This window comes from Geotrypetes seraphini, chromosome 3 (assembly GCF_902459505.1).
Source record: "Geotrypetes seraphini chromosome 3, aGeoSer1.1, whole genome shotgun sequence".
In the NCBI taxonomy this organism is placed as follows: Eukaryota; Metazoa; Chordata; class Amphibia; order Gymnophiona; family Dermophiidae; genus Geotrypetes; species Geotrypetes seraphini.
Window position 1 is genome coordinate 65,487,628 of NC_047086.1, and position 20,222 is coordinate 65,507,849.

A 20,222-nucleotide genomic window follows, 5' to 3' on the forward strand; every position below is an offset into this window, starting at 1 on the left:
ATTAATGTATACAGTCTTTTATAGAATGATTTGGGGGGGGGGGGGGATTCCTTGATCCAGTAGTTTCTTTAGTTGTTGAGGAAGAGAAATATATATTCCATGTGATTTCATAGGGTTTAAAAAGTATCATTGTAATATTAAGAAAATGTTACTTTAATATTTAGGATCTAAGGCTAGGATTAAGTAACTGGTGTTAGACATGTACTTTCTCTGCTGATTTAATCATCAGCCTCTTTTGAGATCACCAGCTGTGCCTTGTGAATTCAAAAACTGAATTATTTTATTTATTTAAAACATTTCTAATCTGCCTTTATCCAAGGCGGCTCACAATATCACATACACAATTCAAATTTAAATATCTCAAACAAATCACATACATCCATAAAAGTCATAAAATTATACCATCTTAATATACAGTATAGATCAGTGGTCCTGAACCCTGTCCTGGAGGACCACCAGGCCAATAGGTTTTTTAGGATAGCCATAATGAATATGCATGGAACAGATTTGCCTGCCTACCACTTACATTATATGCAAATCTCTCTCATGCATATTCATTAGGACTAGCCTAAAATTCTGATTGGCCTGGTGGTCTTCCAGAACAGGGTTGGGGCCACTGGTATAGATTACATCTTGGCCATTCATCTACTAACATTACTCTTCAATAGAGCAAAACAAATCTAGTAACCCACAGAGAATGATATTCAGCAGGTTAGGGTATTAGCTTAGGAATGCCTGAGCAAACAAATGAGTCTTAAGCAACTTTCTAAATTGCGATAGATTTCTACAGAACCGTAAGATTCCAGACATCGCATTCCACATGAATGAACTATTACTATACACAATCAATAATACATAAATAATATAGTAGTTAAGGACAACTATGAACAAAGGACCACTGTATAAATTTGTTCAAATATAGCTAAATAGCTACTTCAAAAAATAATGGAGAAAAAAGAGACCTCAGATAACTAATTCACTCCTTATCTCGCAACATCATAGTCCTGCAATGGAGCACAACACAGTCATTGGTCTCTCAAAACAACTCCACTGAAGCCACCATCATAAATATTGATTCCAAAAACTTAATCAAACTGAATAAAAATACAGCCAGGTACTTACTTTCATAGTTGTCCACGACGGTTAGCCACAGGTATTCATGAAACTTCCACAATTCTGCCGCATTCAACCTCCGTTATCACAGGGGCAAACATACTCCAAAAAAGAAGAAAAAGGCAAGAGGAGAAAAGTCAGCCAGGCCCGACAGTGGTCCTGTTTTGCTCCAAGCTATTTTGAGGGCTCTGGCCTTTTCTCAACACATGCAGTGACCAACACCTTCATCTGTATAAGACTCACCGGTACCGTGAAAATGGGAACAGGAAACAACATATAAATTCTTTTTTAAGCTCCTCTACTGACGAATATTGGACATCTTCTAGGGTATTGCGAGATAAATTTGTTGCTAGAGGCTACCCTAAGAAAATTGTAGATCAAGCCTGTAAACGGGCATGTTTTAATTCTAGGGAAGCCTTGTTAGGTGAAAAAGAGAAAAGTAATAGCGTTGTAATGACTTGTGGTATGAAGTACTCCTCTGGTTCTTTAGTTCTATCTCATATTAGAAAACATTTGGGTGTTTTGAAAGTGCATTATTATTTTCAAGATACATATTAGTTTTTTTTCTTATTCACGTAATTGTAATGTGAGAGATCTTTTATGTAAACCAGATATGTGGACAAGAAAGGAGCAAGAGAGAAATATAAAGACAAATAGGGCATAGGAAGTGTGTAATGTCACATTGGAAGCCAATTATTTTCAGCACCCTACTTTGAATTATACTGCTTTTTCTAAATGTAGGACATCTTGTACTTCAACACACATGATCTATATTTTGGAATGCCCATATCATAAGAGCTGTTTAGGATTGAAAAAATGACTGCTCCTATGGTTCCTCACTGCTGGATTCTGGATTATTTACCTCCTCAAATGAGATGGGGTAATTTGAAAAGGAAATTTTAGTAGATAGAACAAAAATGGATTTTCAAGTGGAACACAGTTATCCCAGGAGGACTTTATACAAATATAGAATGGTATGCGTTTTTAAAAAATATTATCTTTTTTGATATGTAAGTTTTGTTTTGGTAGAAAGCTGGGTGCTCTCCAGTTATTCGTTTTGTTTTGGGGTTTTTGCTTTTTCTGAATTCAGAAGATTTGTATATGTTCCCAGGCTTTACTGATGACGTCAGCATATAGTGTTCATCTGGACATCATGATTGAAGAAGATTCTTTTGGTAGTTTGGGTTCGATTTTTGTTTTCATTTTCATTTTTTTCTGGTTTTGTAATGTGGCAGTTGGGTGATTATTATCACTACACCGATGTCCGGAGGAGAACCTTACTTTATATTATTATACTGCTGGCTGTCTTGAGAAGATAGAGGGAGGAGCTATAATGAGATTATGAATAAATATTATTTTTGATTGGTTATATCACTGAGTTATTATACTATAGAGCATACAAGTAGGGCTCCCATGATGGTGTGTGGCTGAAATCATTATGTTCCAGCCTTCATATATTAAATACAAAAAAAAATGCTAGGAATGATTAAGAAGGGGATCACGAACAGAACAGAGAAAGTTATCATGCCGCTGTACCGGGCCATGGTGCGCCCTCACCTGGAGTACTGCATCCAGCACTGGTTGCTGTACATGAAGAAGGATACGGTACTACTCGAAAGGGTCCAAAGAAGAGCAACTAAAATGGTTAAGGGGCTAGAGGAGTTGCCGCACAGTGAGAGATTAGAGAAACTGGGCCTCTTCTCCCTTGAAAAGAGGAGACTGAGAGGGGACATGACCGAAACATTCAAGATACTGAAGGGAATAGACTTAGTAGATAAAGACAGGTTGTTCACCCTCTCCAAGGTAGGGAGAACGAGAGGGCACTCTCTAAAGTTAAAAGGGGATAGATTCCGTACAAACGTAAGGAAGTTCTTCTTCACCCAGAGAGTGGTAGAAAACTGGAATGCTCTTCCGGAGTCTGTTATAGGGGAAAACACCCTCCAGGGATTCAAGACAAAGTTGGACAGGTTCCTGCTGAACCGGAACGTACACAGGTAGGGCTGGTCTCGGTTGGAGCGCTGGTCTTTGACCTAGGGGCTGCCACATGAGCGGACTGCTGTGCACGATGGACCATTGGTCTGACCCAGCAGCGGCAATTCTTATGTTCTTATCTCCAGGAAATTTTTGCCCCTATCCTGTTTTCCCTCAGCAATAAATATTTGAGCTTTTGAAGTACCAGTGTGCTATATTGGGGTTATCAATTAAGTATCATTTCTCAAGTAAGCATGCACTAAGACTTGGTACCTTTTCTTAGATTGCAACACATTTGGATTTATTAACCACCTTCATAAAGAGGATTCATCCAAGGTGGTGCACAGCAAATACAATCCAACATAAAACTTAGTTATAGCTAATACCCTGATCCAGTTATCAAGTTACCCAGTGAAAGTCAAACAGAAATATTTGTTAAGCAAATCAGATTTTTCCTTATCGGACTCTACATTTTCTTCCACTTCATTATTGAGTCTTGCTATTCAGTTTTTGCACTATCTTGTGTCACTGACAGCTAAACAATTTCTTATCCCCTGTTTTAACTATTTTAGCAGTTTTTTTCTTCCATTTTCTTCTTTGATCTCCTGACAATTCTTTGTCAGATATGATAGTCTGACATTCTCTTTCTGTGATCTCTTCTAATTTATGAACGCTAATTTGTTCTAATTTTCAGCTATTTCTTTTGAAGACCATAGCAGCTTCATTTTCCTCTTAAACTTTTTAACTTTACTAACAAAAATGAGTTTTCAATATCTCCCTTCAGTCTTTTATCTCCCTTCATGACTAGTTGTACATTTTCCCTTTTGGCTAATGATTCTTTGAGATAGTTCCTTGTAATGACCTCCCTTTGGAGGTGGTGGAGACAAAAAGTGTATCTGAATTCAAGAAAGCTTGGGACAAGTATGTTAGTTCTCTAAGGGAGATGAGGAGATAGTAGATGGTATGGTTAGGCAGACTAGATATGGTCCTTATCTGCCTTCATTTTTCTCTATTTCTGTTTGTATTTAATACCCAATATAAAGGGTAAAGAGTTCTGAACGTGATATACCAACTTTCTGTAGTACATCCAAAGCAGTTTACATGTTCTGTGCTTAGGGGAAGGGTTCTTTTAGAGGGAAGGTTCTTTGAATGGGCAGACTTGTTTTCTGCCGTCATACTCTATGTTCTATATTTCTAGAAACAATCTCCCAATTCATAAGCACCAGAACCAGCATCATCCCCTCCTGCATGGATTTTACCAGCTGCTGGCGCAATTCTTCTTGTAGAGAATCCAGGATCTCCTTATTCCTAGACTAGGATTTCCTAATCAACATCTGGAAAATTGCAGTCATTTTGCAATAGCACCTTAACTGGAACATTACAAATTTCAAGGAAGAGTGCAGTCGTTAAAAGGAAAATATATAAGAATTTCTGAAGTGCAGTCATTCCAGAACTGTTCTATAGTATCATTATCATAAATATGTATACGTGTCTGCTTCTATCATCTATGATATCTATGTTGTCTCTCGCTGTACGTTGAGAACCCAAGTCATGTCACAGTAGTTCATTTCATGATAACTTTAAGGCTAGATTACTGTAAAGTACTGTCATCCCCAGGGTCTGCCAGTCTTATAGTGGTAACCTCCCACCAGGTGGCACAATGAAGAACTTGGCATGCTTCCCCAATGGGCCCTAGACAGTAGCCAAACTGCTTACACAGACCAAACCCAGTACACAGCAGTCATAGCACAGACTGTTAACTTGCCTTCAAGTAGTGCTTTTATTGCATAAACCACCATAGGTAAGTAGCACTTTGACAAAGTAAAGAAATGCCAAGGAAAAAGCACACAAAAAGTATGTTCCAATATGTCTTGAGATCCCAGCAGTAGTAGCCTTGTTTGTAATGGCTTCTATAGTCCTCCCTAGTAGGCAGGGGCCAACACCCTAGTCACAGCTGAAGTCCAAGTTTGGCCAGCATTTCTTTTAAAAAAGAAACAAAAACAAAAAGCAATCAAAAAAGGTTCAAAAAACAATGTCACAAACTGACACAACTTAAAAACAGGATGTGATAGACGAAAACTGTTTTCAGATTTAGAGTCAGCATGTGGCCCTTGTTAAGGTACAGGTGACAGAACTCCATTAGCAAAATGCTTGTTGACCAGTGTAATGATTATAAACTTCTGTCCTGGTCACAGTCTTAAAGCTTTAAATGTTTCTCCTGTGTCAATGCAGACTCTTAGCAATAGCAAATACAAATAATAGAATTATCCAAATTAACTGATTTCCATGGCTTCCAACAGCTCACCTTCTGGAGTCAGCTCCTCTGGAACTTCCTCCTAGCTTGAACGCTCTGCTTGGGACAGCTGGGTGGATTCATCAACATTTACCATTTTTATATCATAATAATAATAACTTTATTTTTCTATACCGCCATAGTCAGGTGACTTCTAGGCGGTTCACACTGTAAGAAGGCTGGACATTCAGCGAATAACAAGGTCACAATACAATACAATAAGTCAACATACAATACAAGACAAAACAATACAATACAATACAATGAGTGTATACCACACAGTACAATATAATACAACGAGTCTAAATATAATACAATACAATAAGTCTAAAGACAACACCACACATAAGTCTAATACAGTATCGTACAATGAGTCTAAATATAATACAATAGTGAAGAGGGGAAAGTTACAGATTGGGGTTCAATGGGTAATGAGTAACTGAGTATTTCTTTAGAACTTCCATTTGAATTGGAGTACTATGGATAGCGAATATCTGAGTACATGAGGGGCATCTTGAGAAAGAAAGAAAGGCGTTTAAAGGGAGGGGAGTCCTAGTGCGGGAGGGGACGATTTTAGTCCGTGAATTTTTCGAATAGGGCGGTTTTGATCGATTTGCGGAATGCACTGTAAGACAGGTTGGGTTCGTTTATGTAGTTTTTCAGCCAAACTTGCTGTCTGTTCGCTTGGAACTTAAAGGTTCTATCCAGGAATGATTTGTATCTGCAGCCCGTAATCTTTGGGTATGCAAATATGTTTTTGTTTCTGGTCGCTCGTGTGGGGTTGTGTAGGATGAAGTGAGTTTGTAGGTATGAAGGTGCTAGTCCCCAGACTTGCTTGAAACAGGTGCAAGCAAATTTGAATAGTATTCGCGCTTCTATTGGAAGCCAGTGCAGCTTTTTATAGTAGGGGCTGATGTGGTCGTTTTTTCTTAGTCCGAAGATTAGTCGAACGGCGGTGTTTTGTATTAATCTCAGTTTTTTTGTTTTTTGTGGGATGCCCAAGTAGATGATGTTGCAGTAGTCAAGAATGGATAAGATCAATGCCTGTACCAGCAACCTGAATGATGTTGGGTCAAAGTATTTTTTTATGGTCCTTAGTTTCCATAGCGTGTAAAAACATTTTTTCACTAGTGAGTTTGTGTGGTCAGTCATAGTTAGGTGTGTGTCTAGGGTGATACCAAGTATTTTTATGTTATTAGAAATTGGGTATTCGTGATTGTTTATTTTTATCGATGTTCTCGTAATGGTTTTGTCCAGGCTGGGGTTTGCTCCATAGCAGGTCCTCCTCCATTGCCTGCTCCTGTTCTGTCTGTTCCTTTTCTCTCTGCCCCTGCTCTGTCTGTGACTCTGCCTTTTGTTTGTGAGAGCCCCTCCCAAACCTATGTGGGACTGGAATGGGCCATGGTTCTCTCTGGTTCCCCTTCTGGCCAGCCTGCAAATCTCTACTTGTTCAGAGCTTTTTTAGTGAAGCTTTGTAGGGACTTGTTTTCTGCATAACAATAGATTTATAAGAACATAAAAATAGTCTTACTGTGTCAGACCAAAGGTCCATCAAGCCCAGTAGCCCGTTCTCACGGTGGCCAATTCAGGTCACTATTACCTGGCCAAAACCCAAAGAGTAGCAACATTCCATGCTACTGATCCTGGATAAGCAGTGGCTTGCCCCATGTCTTTCTCAATAATAAACTATGGACTTTTCTTCTTGTTGCAGGTTTCCGGTTCTCGCTGCGTCTTTGTCCAAACTCTTCTTAAAACCTTCAGTATTGAATGATCTATCTTGCTAAAGTTCATGATCCGAGGTAACTGGGTCAGGATAGGCAGCCTCACCTGTCTGAGATTCAGCTCTTGGTGAGCTTTTCCCACCTTGGAAACAGTTTTCTTTTCACCTTTAAATGGTGACAGGTCAGGAGCTGTGCTGGACTTGTCACAGTACTTTACATTGGTGTGACCACAAAGGGTTAGCGCCAGCTCCAGTTGATTCAAAATACCCTTAGCTTGTAAATGTGACCACATCATACAATCAGTGTAAAAATTCCATTGGATCAGTACAGTAATAGCTGACAAGTTAAACGACTTCTTTACATCAGTCTTCACGAGGGAGGACACATCCACCATTCCGGAACCAGAGGAAATAGAAAATGGAGATCAAGATAGCAAGCTGATCCAACTAGAGGTGAGCCAGGAGGATGTCCTCAGGCAGATAGACAAGCTAAAGAGCGGCAAGTCGCCAGGTCCAGACAGCATCCACCCAAGGGTGCTCAAGGAATTGAGGAATGAAATAGCAGAGACACTTCAGCAAATATGCAACCTATCCCTAAAAACTGGAGAGATCCCGGAGGACTGGAAAATAGCTAATGTCACGCCCATCTTCAAGAAGGGTTCAAGGGGCGACCCGGGAAACTACAGGCCGGTGAGCCTCACATCGGTCCCGGGAAAGATGATGGAGGCACTGATTAAGGACGGCATCTGTGATCATATCGAAAAAAATGGACAGCTAAGGTCGAGCCAGCATGGGTTCTGCAAGGGTAGGTCGTGCCTCACAAACTTGTTATACTTCTTTGAGAGGGTAAATAGCCAGGTGGACAAAGGTGAACCCATAGACATAATTTACCTAGACTTCCAGAAAGCCTTCGATAAGGTACCACATGAGCGATTGCTCAGGAAACTATGGAATCATGGGGTGCGAGGGGAGGTCCACCGATGGATCAAAAACTGGCTGTCAGACAGGAAGCAGAGGGTTGGTGTAAAGGGCCACTACTCGGACTGGCAAGGAGTCACGAGCGGGGTTCCTCAAGGGTCAGTGCTGGGACCGCTCCTGTTTAACATATTCATCGACGACCTGGAAGCGGGAACAAAATGTGAGGTCATCAAATTCGCAGATGATACCAAACTATTCAGCAGGGTTGAAACCACAGTAGATTGCGAGGATCTCCAAAGGGATCTTACGACACTGGAAGAATGGGCGAAAAAGTGGCAAATGAGCTTCAACGTGGGGAAATGCAAGGTCATGCATATAGGGAGAAGGAACCCGATGTTCACTTACAAAATGGGGGGAACAATGCTAGGGGTCAGTAAGCTGGAAAGAGACCTGGGAGTGATGGTAGACACGACATTGAAGGCGTCAGCACAGTGTGCCACAGCCTCGAGGAAAGCAAACCAAATGCTAGGTATCATTAAGAAGGGTATCTCGACCAGAACGAAGGAAGTCATCCTGCCACTGTACCGGGCTATGGTGCGCCCCCATCTGGAATACTGTGTACAGTACTGGTCACCGTACCTCAAAAAGGACATGGCAATGCTTGAGGGAGTCCAGAGAAGAGCAACTAAACTGATTAAGGGTATGGAAAACCTTACATACACTGACAGACTGAAAAGGCTGGGGCTGTTCTCCCTGGAGAAGCGGAGACTCAGAGGAGATATGATAGAGACCTTCAAGATCCTGAGGGGCATCGAAAAGGTTGACAAGGACAGATTTTTCAATTTGAAAGAAACCACAAGAACAAGGGGACACTCGATGAAATTGAAGGGGGACAGGTTTAGAACAAACGCAAGGAAATTTTTTTTCACACAGAGGGTGGTGGACACATGGAACACCCTTCCGGAAGCCGTGATAGGAAATAACACAGTACAGGGTTTCAAGGAAGACCTGGATAGGTTCCTGGAGGACAAAGGGATTGAGGGGTACAGATAAGAGCAGTGGAAGGTTTAGAGATAAGTGTAGAGGTAGGTATAAAATTAGTCAGGGACTGCTGCTCAGGCAATATGCCTGATGGGCCGCCGCGTGAGCGGACCGCTGGGCAGGATGGACCTCTGGTCTGCCCCGGCGGAGGCGACTACTTATGTACTTATGTACTTATGTAATGTTATAACATAATATAAAAATTTACTTCTATACCACAGACACCGTTAAGTTCTAAGCGGTTTACAAAAAGAGATTGAGTGGATAATGTAGTGATAATGAATGTGATCTATTGGCCGCTTAAAACGTGAATGATGTTTAAGAGATCAAAGGTTTGACTAGCTGTTGAATACCTCAATTTACATCATGATAACAGGTGGAACTGCTTTATTGCTATTGACACATTGTATGTCATCATGTTTCACAGCGTCAGTACGTGGAATCAACTAATTTGCCATAATTGGCCATTGACATATGGAGTGAGTTCATGCTTTCTCTTTCTGCCCAAGAAGGAGGCTGAAAATCTTTTTGTTAATATAGGATCTGTTTGAAATTTGAAATGTTTTAATGATACATTGAGAATAATATTGTTCGTTTTTTTAGAATGGAGTTCTTCCTCCTGACAAAGCCAAAGTGAAACACGATCTATGTTGAGGAAGAGGAACGGCTTGTTTTTTGAAGAAATTTAGGAATTTAAAATTCAAAGATTCTCTGTGAAAGTATTTGAATGTTTTTGGACACTGGATTTTCATGAACACTGAACTTATACACATTGGGATTACCTGACAACAGACAATCAGATTGAGCAGTGCGTATAACCTCCCAGAAATGCCTGGTGAAGAATTATCATCAGTCATCAAGATGTGATCTTTTGAATTATCTTTAAAATATTTTTGATACTTATGGCGGTAGCAAGGGTGCGATAATGTTTGATACAGCACTGCTTGAGATATACTGTTGCCAGTGTAGGTGGTGGTAATTGACTGAGCACTATTATCACTTACAAATTTATCAGTCCCCACACAACAGACACATTATGGAATTCTGTACCACCTGCAAAGTACACATACAGGTTGATATTTCCAAGAGTACAATGTTACAATAATCCAACCCTGCAAGCACTACAGTATGGACAACTTGCTTGAAATCATGTCTAGACAAGTAACTTTGAAGCTTGCTTAGCATTCACAATTTAAAAAAAAAGTCTTTTTAATTACATTCTGTACATGTAAGCAAAAACAAAGCTGAGAATCCAACAAAACACCCAAGTAGGTTATCTTTTCAACAATGTTCATCTGACTATTAAACACATCGATTGTCGGAGGAACATCATTAACCTGTTCCTTTGACATCAACATGATTCTGGTCTTAGCAATGTTCAACATCAATCTGTTATCAGTCATGCAATTTTTGATTGGTTCAAGAATTTCATTTAATCTGACTCACACTTGTGATATAGTATCTTCTGCCGGCAAAATAAATTGGATATCATCTGCATATATCCATAAGATCATAAGAATTACCGCTGCTGGGTCAGACCAGTGATCCATCATGCCCAGCAGTCCGCTTCCGCAGCGGCCCTTGGGTCAAAGACCAGTGCTCTAATTGAGTCTAGCCTTACCTGCATACGTTCTGGTTCAGCAGGAACTTGTCTAACTTGGTCTTGAATCCCTGGAGGGTGCTTTCCCCTATAACAGCCTCTGGAAGAGCATTCCAGATTTCTACCACTCTCTGAGTAAAGAACTTCCTTACGTTTGTACGGAATCTATCCCCTTTTAACTTTAGAGAGTACCCTCTCGTTCTCTGTACCTTGGAGAGGGTAAACAACCTGTCTTTATCTGCTAAGTCCATTCCCTTCATTATCTTGAATGTTTCGATCATGTCCTCTCTCACTCTCCTCTTTTCAAGGGAGAAGAGCCCAGTTTCTCTAATCTCTCACTGTACGGCAACTCCTCCAGCCCCTTAACCATTTTAGTCGCTCTTCTCTGGATCCTGTTTCATCAATTTGCAAAGGGGAAGCAAGTACAGATTAAACAAAATAGCTGATAATGCCGAGCCCTGCAGCAAACCCATAGCCATTATCCTACTCTGAGAAAAATGTCCCTGTACATAAACTTCCTGCTTTCTGTCCTTCAAGAATGACTCAAACCAATGCATTACGTTTCCTCTCAGTCCACAGTCTGAGAGTCTTTTCAATAAGATGTTATTGTTTAAAATATCAAAAGCAGCAGAAATATCTAGGAACATCATCAAATATATGTTCAATTGAAAGAATGTTGAGCTATGTTTAAAGAACAGCATGTAAATACCATGTGTCTTCGAAAAAAAGACACTGTCTTATATTATTTTTGGGCCCCAAAAATGCACTAGGTCTTATTTTTGGGGAAACTGTCTAATCACACACCCACATCATCTTTCTATCCCCCCTGCCACGAAGCTGAACCCCCACGACCCATCTCTCCCTCCCCACGCCGACTGCAAAACTGACATATCATTACCTAAACTAAACTAAACCTTAAGTTTATATACCGCATCATCTCCACGGATGTGGAGCTCGGCACGTTTTACAAGAACTTAAAATATAGGAAGAGAAGGGAAAAAAAAAAAGGTTTACATGAACTTATATATAGAAGAGAAGAGTAAGTAGGGATAGAATTACATTTTAGTGAAAAGCCAGGTTTTCAGTTGCTTGCGGAATAATTGGAGGGAGCCCAGGTTCTACAGCAGGGTAGTAAGGTCATTCCAAAGACCTGTGATTCTGAAGAGAAGGGATTTTCCCAGTTTGCCTGCATAGCGAATACCGTGTAGAGAGGGGAAGGATAGTTTATACCTTTGGGCGGGTCTGGTAGAGTCAAGACTCGAGGAGTTATAAAATAGTGGGATTAAGGGAGGAAGGATGCCGTGAATGATCTTAAAAGCCAGGCAGGAGCATTTGAAATGGATTCTGGAAATCACTGGGAGCCAGTGAAGTTTGGCTAGGAGTGGGGAGACATGGTCAGACTTGCGTTTTGCAAAGATCAACTTGGCTGCAGTATTCTGGATTAGCTGGAGTCTTTGAAGACTTTTTTTGATAGGCTTAAGTAGATGGCATTGCAGTAGTCTAGTTTGGAGAGGATGATGGATTGGACAAGGACAGTGAAATGTTGTTGGCGAAAATAGGATCTTACTTTCATAGAAACATAGAAGATGATGGCAGAGAAGGGCTACAGCCCATCATGTCTGCCCACTCTGCTTACCCACCCCTTGTCTATGCCCTAATGACCCAATTTCCTTATATTGACCCTCGTAGGGATCCCACATGGGTATCCCATTTATTCTTAAAGTCTGGCACGCTGTCTGCCTCGATCACCTGCACTGGAAGCTTGTTCCAATGATCAACCACTCTCTCTGTGAAGAAATACTTTCTGGTGTCGCCATGAAATTTTCCGCCCCTGAGTTTGAGCGTGTGCCCTCTTGTGGCCGAGGGTCCCTTGAGAAAGAAAACATCATCTTCCACTTCGACACGTCCCGTGAGGTACTTAAATGTTTCGATCATGTCTTCCCTTTCCCTACGTTCCTCGAGAGTGTAGAGCTGCAATTTGTTCAGTCTCTCTTCGTACGAGAGACCCTTGAGCTCAGAGATCATCCTGGTGGCCGTCCGCTAAACCGATTCAATTCTGCGCACATCTTTACTGTAATGTGGCCTCCAGAATTGCACACAGTACTCCAGATGAGGTCTCACCATGGCCCTGTACAACGGCATTATGACTTCAGGCTTTCGGCTGACGAAACTTCTATTGATACAACCCAATATCTGCCTTGCCTTAGATGAAGCCTTCTCCACTTGATTGGCAGTTTTCATGTCTGCACTGATGATTACTCCTAAATCTCGTTCTGCTGAAGTCCTAGTTAAAGTTTCTCCGTTCAAAAAGTACGTCCTGCATGGATTTCCGCTTCCGAGGTGCATGACCTTACATTTCTTAGCATTGAAGCCTAGCTGCCAGGTTGAGGACCAACTTTCCAATGTAAGCAGGTCCTGCGCCATATAATTCTGTAAACTGCATTCACTTATTATATTACATAGTTTGGCGTCATCGGTGAATAATGTTATTTTACCTTGAAGCCCTTGAGTCAGATCCCCTATGAATATGTTGAAAAGGAGTGGACCCAGGACCGAGCCCTGCGGCATTCCACTGGTCACCTCCGATGTTTTAGAGAGGGTACCATTAACCACCACCCTCTGAAGTCTGCCACTCAGCCAATCATTGACCCATGCAGTTAGTGTCTCTCCTAACCCCATCGATTCCATCTTGCTTAGCAGCCTGCGGTGTGGGACACTGTCAAAAGCTTTACTGAAGTCCAGGTACACGATGTCCAAAGACTCTCCCAAGTCCAATTTTCTTGTTACCCAGTCAAAGAAGCTGATGAGATTGGATTGGCAGGACCTACCCTTGGTGAATCCATGCTGACTGGGATCCCGAAGATTCTCTTCATTCAAGATCGTGTCCAATTTGCTTTTAATTAGTGTTTCCATGAGTTTGCACACTATTGATGTGAGACTCACCGGTCTATAATTTGCAGCCTCTGCCCTGCAACCATTTTTATGCAGAGGAACGACATTAGCTAATTTCCAGTCCAGGGGAACTTTCCCCTTACTTAGGGAGAGATTGAATAGCTCAGCCAACGGTTTCGCCAGGACATCGCTCAATTCTCTGAGCACTTTTGGGTGCAAATTGTCTGGTCCCATGGCTTTGTCACCTTGAGTCTTGCCAGTTCACTGTAAACTTCACCTGGTGTGAACTCAAAATTCTGAAACGGGTCTTCTGTGCTTTGTGTTGCCTTCAACTGTGGACCGTGTCCCGGTGCCTCACAGGTGAAGACTGAGCAGAAGTATTCAATCTGCTTCCACGTAACTTCCGTCCGGTCTTCTAAGGCGTACTATCCCGCCTGTGTTCCTTTTTCTGTCACTAATATACCTGAAGAAGGATTTGTCCCCCTTTGTAATGTTTTTGCCAGAATTTCTTCCACTCGAAGTTTTGCCTCCCTAACTGCCATTTTGATCGCTATAGACCTGGTCCTATATTCTACCTTTGCCTCTCTTTTCTCCGTGCGCTTGTAGGAGAGAAACACTTTTTTCTTCTCCTTAATGAGGTGCGAGATCTCCGCGGTGAACCAAGGAGTTGAGGTGGTCATTGAGGGAGAGAGAAGAATCGATAATGATGCCAAGGACCTTGCTTGAGAACTCAAGCTGCAGTGCAGCGCCTGAGCATAGTGCGAAGAGGGTGGGCAGGTGTTCTAATTTTGGGCTAAGCCAGAGTAATTTTGTTTTTGATTCATTCAATTTCATCTGTACCGAGAAGGACCAGGAATGGAGTCTCATTATGCAAGCTGTAATGTTCTCGTGGAGGTTGGTGAGGTTCTGGTCTGTCTCAAGGAGGACAAGGATGTCATCAGCGTATGTGTAGATTGTTTCAAGGGGGGATAATAGGAGGAGTTTCAGGGAGGACATATAGATGTTAAAGAGAATAGGGGATAGGGGTGATCCCTCATCATCATCAGTGATGCGGCAGAGGAATGCCCCGATGTGAGAAGACCCGAAGCGGCCCATTTAGATTGCTGCTGTGACGCTGCCTTTTGGAAGTAGGTAATGATATGTCAGTCTCGCGGTCAGCGTGGAGAGGAAGAGTCTGCTGCGGCATTTAGGAAGATCCCAGCACCAGCAGTGGACTTTTATTTTGTTTTCCCCTACTCCAAAAATAAGCGCTCCAAGTAGAGCTTATTTTTGGGGTAGGGCTTATATTAAGATCTACCCCCAAAATCGTGCTAGGGCTTATTTTCACGGTAGGTCTTATTTTCGGGAAAACACAGTAGCATAAAAACTCTCAAGCCGATGTGCCTAGCTCAGTTATCCCACAAAACCTGAGCTAGGCATGCCACTTGAGAGATTTTACGCTCTATGTACAAACGCAGTATTTTTTAAACATTAGAATAGTTCAACATTCTTTTGATTGAACATATATTTGGCACAATAATATAACTGGTAATATATCCCTGAAGCAGGCATTTGCCAAAACATAGCCAGTGTCTTTCCTTTTGCTATACACCTATGGAGAGCCCACCTAGGTCGTGACCCCATACTTTTTTTTGTGACCCCATTTGAAACCCTGACCCACAGTTTGGGAAGCACTGGACAAGGTGCTCTCAGAGATGCCTGGTTTAATGTATTAGGAGTACATCACAATCATTTTTAGGTTTTATCACTCTCATACTTGTTGAGCCCTGGTTATCATGCATCAGAGCCTCAGTGCAGTCATCCTGGTCTTTGCTTTTCCCAGGCCTCAGAGGAGTAGGATGAAATCTGAGCATACCTTCCTTCCTGTTGCTTCTCCTTGCCCTATCCCTTTTGCCTGAACTTACAAGTGTATGTGCTCTGAAACCTTTTTACATACTTACAAGTACTAGGAGAAGGGCAGTTGTCAGCCACCTAAAATCTCTATATTCCAATCCAATCCTCAGGACACACCCATCAACTCAGGTTTTCAGTGAATATGCATATGATAAATTTACATGCACTACTTCCACTCTTGGAAAATCCAACTCATGCATATTCATTGGGGGTATCCTGAAAATCTGGCTTCATTTAATTTGTTACACATTTATAAACTGTCTTATTCCAAGGCGAAATACATAAATGCATACACCCATACCAAATGAGCAGGAGCTATCAAACTTTCAACATACTGCTGGAAAAAATGAATGTACTCAGAGCAAACAACACACACCTCTTAACTTCATCCTATGCCCTCTCATTCCAGAGTTTCCTTTTAAATGAAAGAAACTTGCCTCATGAACATTTATGTCATGTAGGTATTTAAATGTCTCTTATCATATCTCCCCCTCTCCCACCTTTCCTCCAAAGTATACATCTTAAGATCTTTTAAGTCTGTCCCCATATACCTTATGAAGAAGACCACCAACCATTTTAGTAGCCTTCCTCTGGACCAGCTCCATCCGGTTTATATCGTTTTAAAGGTGTGGTCTTCAGCATTGTACACAATATTCTAAACAAGGTCTCACCAGAGTCTTATATAGAGGCATCAGTACCTCCTTTTTCCTACTGGCCCTACCTCTTCCTGTATACCCTAGCATCAGCTCTTGCTGTCACCTTTTCAACCTGTTTGGCCAACTTAAGATCATCACATACTATCACACCCAAGTCCTGCTTCTCTTTCGTGCACAAAAGTTCCTCACCTCTAAACTGTGCCTTGCATTTCTTAGCATTAAATCTTAGCTTCCAAATTTTAGATCGTTCCTCAAGCTTCACTAGGTCCCTCCTCATGTTATCTATATCAGTAGTTCCCAACCCTGTCCTGGAGGACCACCAGGCCAATTGGGTTTTCAGGCTAGCCCTAATGAATATGCATGGAGCAGATTTGCATGCCTGTCACGTTCATTATATGCAAATATCTCTCATGCATATTCATTAGGGCTAGCCTGAAAACCCGATTGGCCTGGTGGTCCTCTAGGACAGGGTTGGGAACCACTGATCTATACCATCAAGGGTGTCTACTCTGTTGCAGATTTTGGTATCATCTGCAAAGAAGATCTTTAAATCTGTCTCCATATGTTTTATGATGAAGACCACTAGTCATTTTACTAGCCACCCTCAGTCAATAGTTTAGCAATGTGTTCTGCTTCTGTGAAAGTTCATATAGACTGACTAGCTGGTGTTTTTATTTTTAAAATTTCAGATGTCCAGTGATGAGATCTCAGCTAAACAAGAACAAATATCTGAGGCTTTGCAGACTACACAGTTATTTCTGGCTAAGCATGGTGACAAGTATGTTGATATTTGTGTTCTTTTAGGGGTCCTTTTACTAAGCTGCATTGGACGTTAGCGCACGCCTAATATGACAGGAAATGGAGTATCGTGGGATACACTCAGGGATCCTGTGGTAACTTTGCAATTTTTTGAGGGGGTGTATCTGGGCAGAGAATGGACGTTCCTGTGTTTACCAATTAGTAGATCTACATTACTGCATGCAAAGTGCTTAGTGCACGGATAACACAGGAGTTTTCACCATTTACAAAATAGATGGTGGTAAATGCTGCTATGGTAATTTTAAGAATTGCTACACACTAATGACAACATTAGTGCATGCCACTAATAATTTGTTTTGAGGCACAAACGTGAGACTGATAATAAATATATTGAAAATACGTTTTATCAAATTCAGTTATGAGCAGGGATTCATCCAGATCAAAAGTACATAGATAAAGCTGACAAACTAAAAATCAAAAAGATGAAAAGGAGAAAAATAAACCTCAATTGAGGGTCGTTGGGACTACACAAGTACCCAACCATCCACTCATCATCACGGGTTTATAAAAAACTCCAAAACATGTATAAATAATCAATTCTCACATCTTTCATTCACACAAAATCTTCTTTTTGTTATTTTTCACAGTCTTTTTTATATATAGTTTCAGTTTAAATGTCAAGCAATAAAGATGGCCCGAATCCCAAGCTTAACCACATTAATTGGCGAGGACTACAGCTGAATGTAATCAGTATAAGCAGTTTTTAGAGATATGCAGCATGTATCTGAAATCGTGAAAAAATACACTCATCTGAAATCGAGGGTTTTCACCAAGAGGCTTCCAACTCAAGATCCCGACAGAAAAGACTTTCTGTTTCGCCCGACGAGGGCTACTTCAGGGGAACGATGCCAACTCCAATATCTCTCTGCTTCTAATTAACTGCTGGAAATAGAGCCGACTCCTCTCAAGACGGGCGCGTCTTTCAGTCCCTGTACCGTCTTGAGAGGAGTCGGCTCTATTTCCAGCAGTTAATTAGAAGCAGAGAGATATTGGAGTTGGCATCGTTCCCCTGAAGTAGCCCTCGTCGGGCGAAACAGAAAGTCTTTTCTGTCGGGATCTTGAGTTGGAAGCCTCTTGGTGAAAACCCTCGATTTCAGATGAGTGTATTTTTTCACGATTTCAGATACATGCTGCATATCTCTAAAAACTGCTTATACTGATTACATTCAGCTGTAGTCCTCGCCAATTAATGTGGTTAAGCTTGGGATTCGGGCCATCTTTATTGCTTGACATTTAAACTGAAACTATATATAAAAAAGACTGTGAAAAATAACAAAAAGAAGATTTTGTGTGAATGAAAGATGTGAGAATTGATTATTTATACATGTTTTGGAGTTTTTTATAAACCCGTGATGATGAGTGGATGGTTGGGTACTTGTGTAGTCCCAACGACCCTCAATTGAGGTTTATTTTTCTCCTTTTCATCTTTTTGATTTTTAGTTTGTCAGCTTTATCTATGTACTTTTGGTCTGGATGAATCCCTGCTCATAACTGAATTTGATAAAACGTATTTTCAATATATTTAACATTAGTGCATGGCCATTAATGTAAAAATAGCTTTGGCTTGAGCCTATTTATACTGCAGCTGAGTAGAAGGAACCCTTAATTATGAAAGGAAGCATTTTAACAAAGTATTAAAACCACACTTATTCTAGTTAACCTTTAAATTGCAGAAAATGTAATTGTGCTAATTAATTTTCTTCCACATAGTGCAAAATAGCAGGATGTGTGTTCTGTAAATAATTCATAGGACACAGTACTAATCTATAATCAAACATTGCAATTCATTGATACAGAGGCCCAGATGTTTAAATGCCATTTCAGAACAGGGCGGCAGAAAGACACTTTCATCAGGCTTGGTGCTAGCTGCTCATACACCAGTTTGGTACCTTTGGCCCCCTATGGCAGCCCAGGAAGGGTGAAATTTGACCAAGTTTGGCATAGTTTGCTTACCCCTCCAGATCTGTTGCATGTTTCATCAATAGTTGTGTGGTTTTTTTTTTGTTTCAGCCTGCACACCTTTCTGCCAAACGAGTTTTTTGCAGACCGATTGTGTATTTGTTTTCTAGGACCATTTCAGAACAGGGGCCATTCACACATGAGGAAGTTAAGTTCATACAGATTTCAAGGGGAATCCTACCTAGGAAAAGGCAACACCTAGAACATCAGTACATTTATTGGGAAACTGAACAAGCTATATTACTATAGATTCTTACATAGAAACTCCATGCTAACAACATGTCTGGTCTTGGGACACTCATGCTGAACACAGACAGACCCTTGCCAGGTATGGAATAAGTGACAGAAATTAAACTGAAACCCCAAGAAGCCACACTCTGCATGCAGTGAAACCCCAGGGACAAGAAACCACATTCTGCACTCTACGTAATATAAAGAAAGCAGATATAACTTCCCACATTCACTAAATTAAAAATAAAATTCTTTATTCTTCTTTTCTGGCCATTTTATGGTTTATGAAAATTTTTCTGAATCACCTCATTTGTGGGACTAGTTGAAGCGGTTTAGAAGAATATTCTTTTGTCCCAAACTCCAAAATCTCAATCCAGCATCTCAGATTTCCTCCTCTAGCTCTCAGCTTCACATTTTTCTTCTTCCTGCTGTTTCCTCTGCCACAGCTGCTTCTTGTGATGTTCAGCAGTGGCAGTAACCTAGATTGAAGCCCCAGGGCCTTCCATCTTGTGTGCTCCCAAATGCTATTCTGGTTCCAGACTCACCCCTGAAAATCAGAAAATGACTTCAGAGGGGGTGGCACTAAGAGAGCATTGATTAGCATATACATGCTTCACTCTGCTTTATTGCCACTGCAACACATTGCAGGAAGCATCCATAGCAGAGGTGCATACCCACTGGAGCCAGGGTGGCAAACCGTTTATTAGCCGTGGCACCATCCTCTATCGACACTTATAGTTGCCGTGTTTTACATTTAGGTTCCCGCAGTCACACCAGCCATAGATGTCATGTAAAGGTTCACATAGGTAAATGGCATCCATGCTCCATCCATGTGAATTCCCCTTTGCTTTTAGGCACAATACCACTGACATGTGACTTTACAGAACAGTGCTTTGTTGATTTGCAGACAGTTTTAACATTTATGCATGCAAATAGTGCATAAATGTGAGTACCTTTCAGAAGAATTGCTCTTTAAAAGTTTTTACCTAGGCCGGTGGAGTGTTAAATGATTTGTCCAAGAGCACAAGAAACAACATTGGGATCTGAAAGAGGTTTCCCTTGATTCTCAGCTCGCTGCTGTAACCTAATGGTTAAAGCAATGAGCTGAGAACTGTT

At 41.1% G+C, this 20,222-nt stretch overlaps 1 protein-coding gene across 11 annotated transcripts in view; it reads left to right on the top strand.

The window, feature by feature from the left end:
- DST (dystonin) overlaps window positions 1-20,222 on the top strand; it is an 883,569-nt gene that overhangs the window by 466,800 nt on the left and 396,547 nt on the right. For all 11 annotated transcript variants that reach the window (XM_033936420.1, XM_033936427.1, XM_033936422.1 and 8 more), the window contains one exon: window positions 16,787-16,875. In XM_033936420.1, the coding sequence (XP_033792311.1) occupies window positions 16,787-16,875 (89 nt within the window). The remainder of the gene's footprint in view (window positions 1-16,786; window positions 16,876-20,222) is intronic.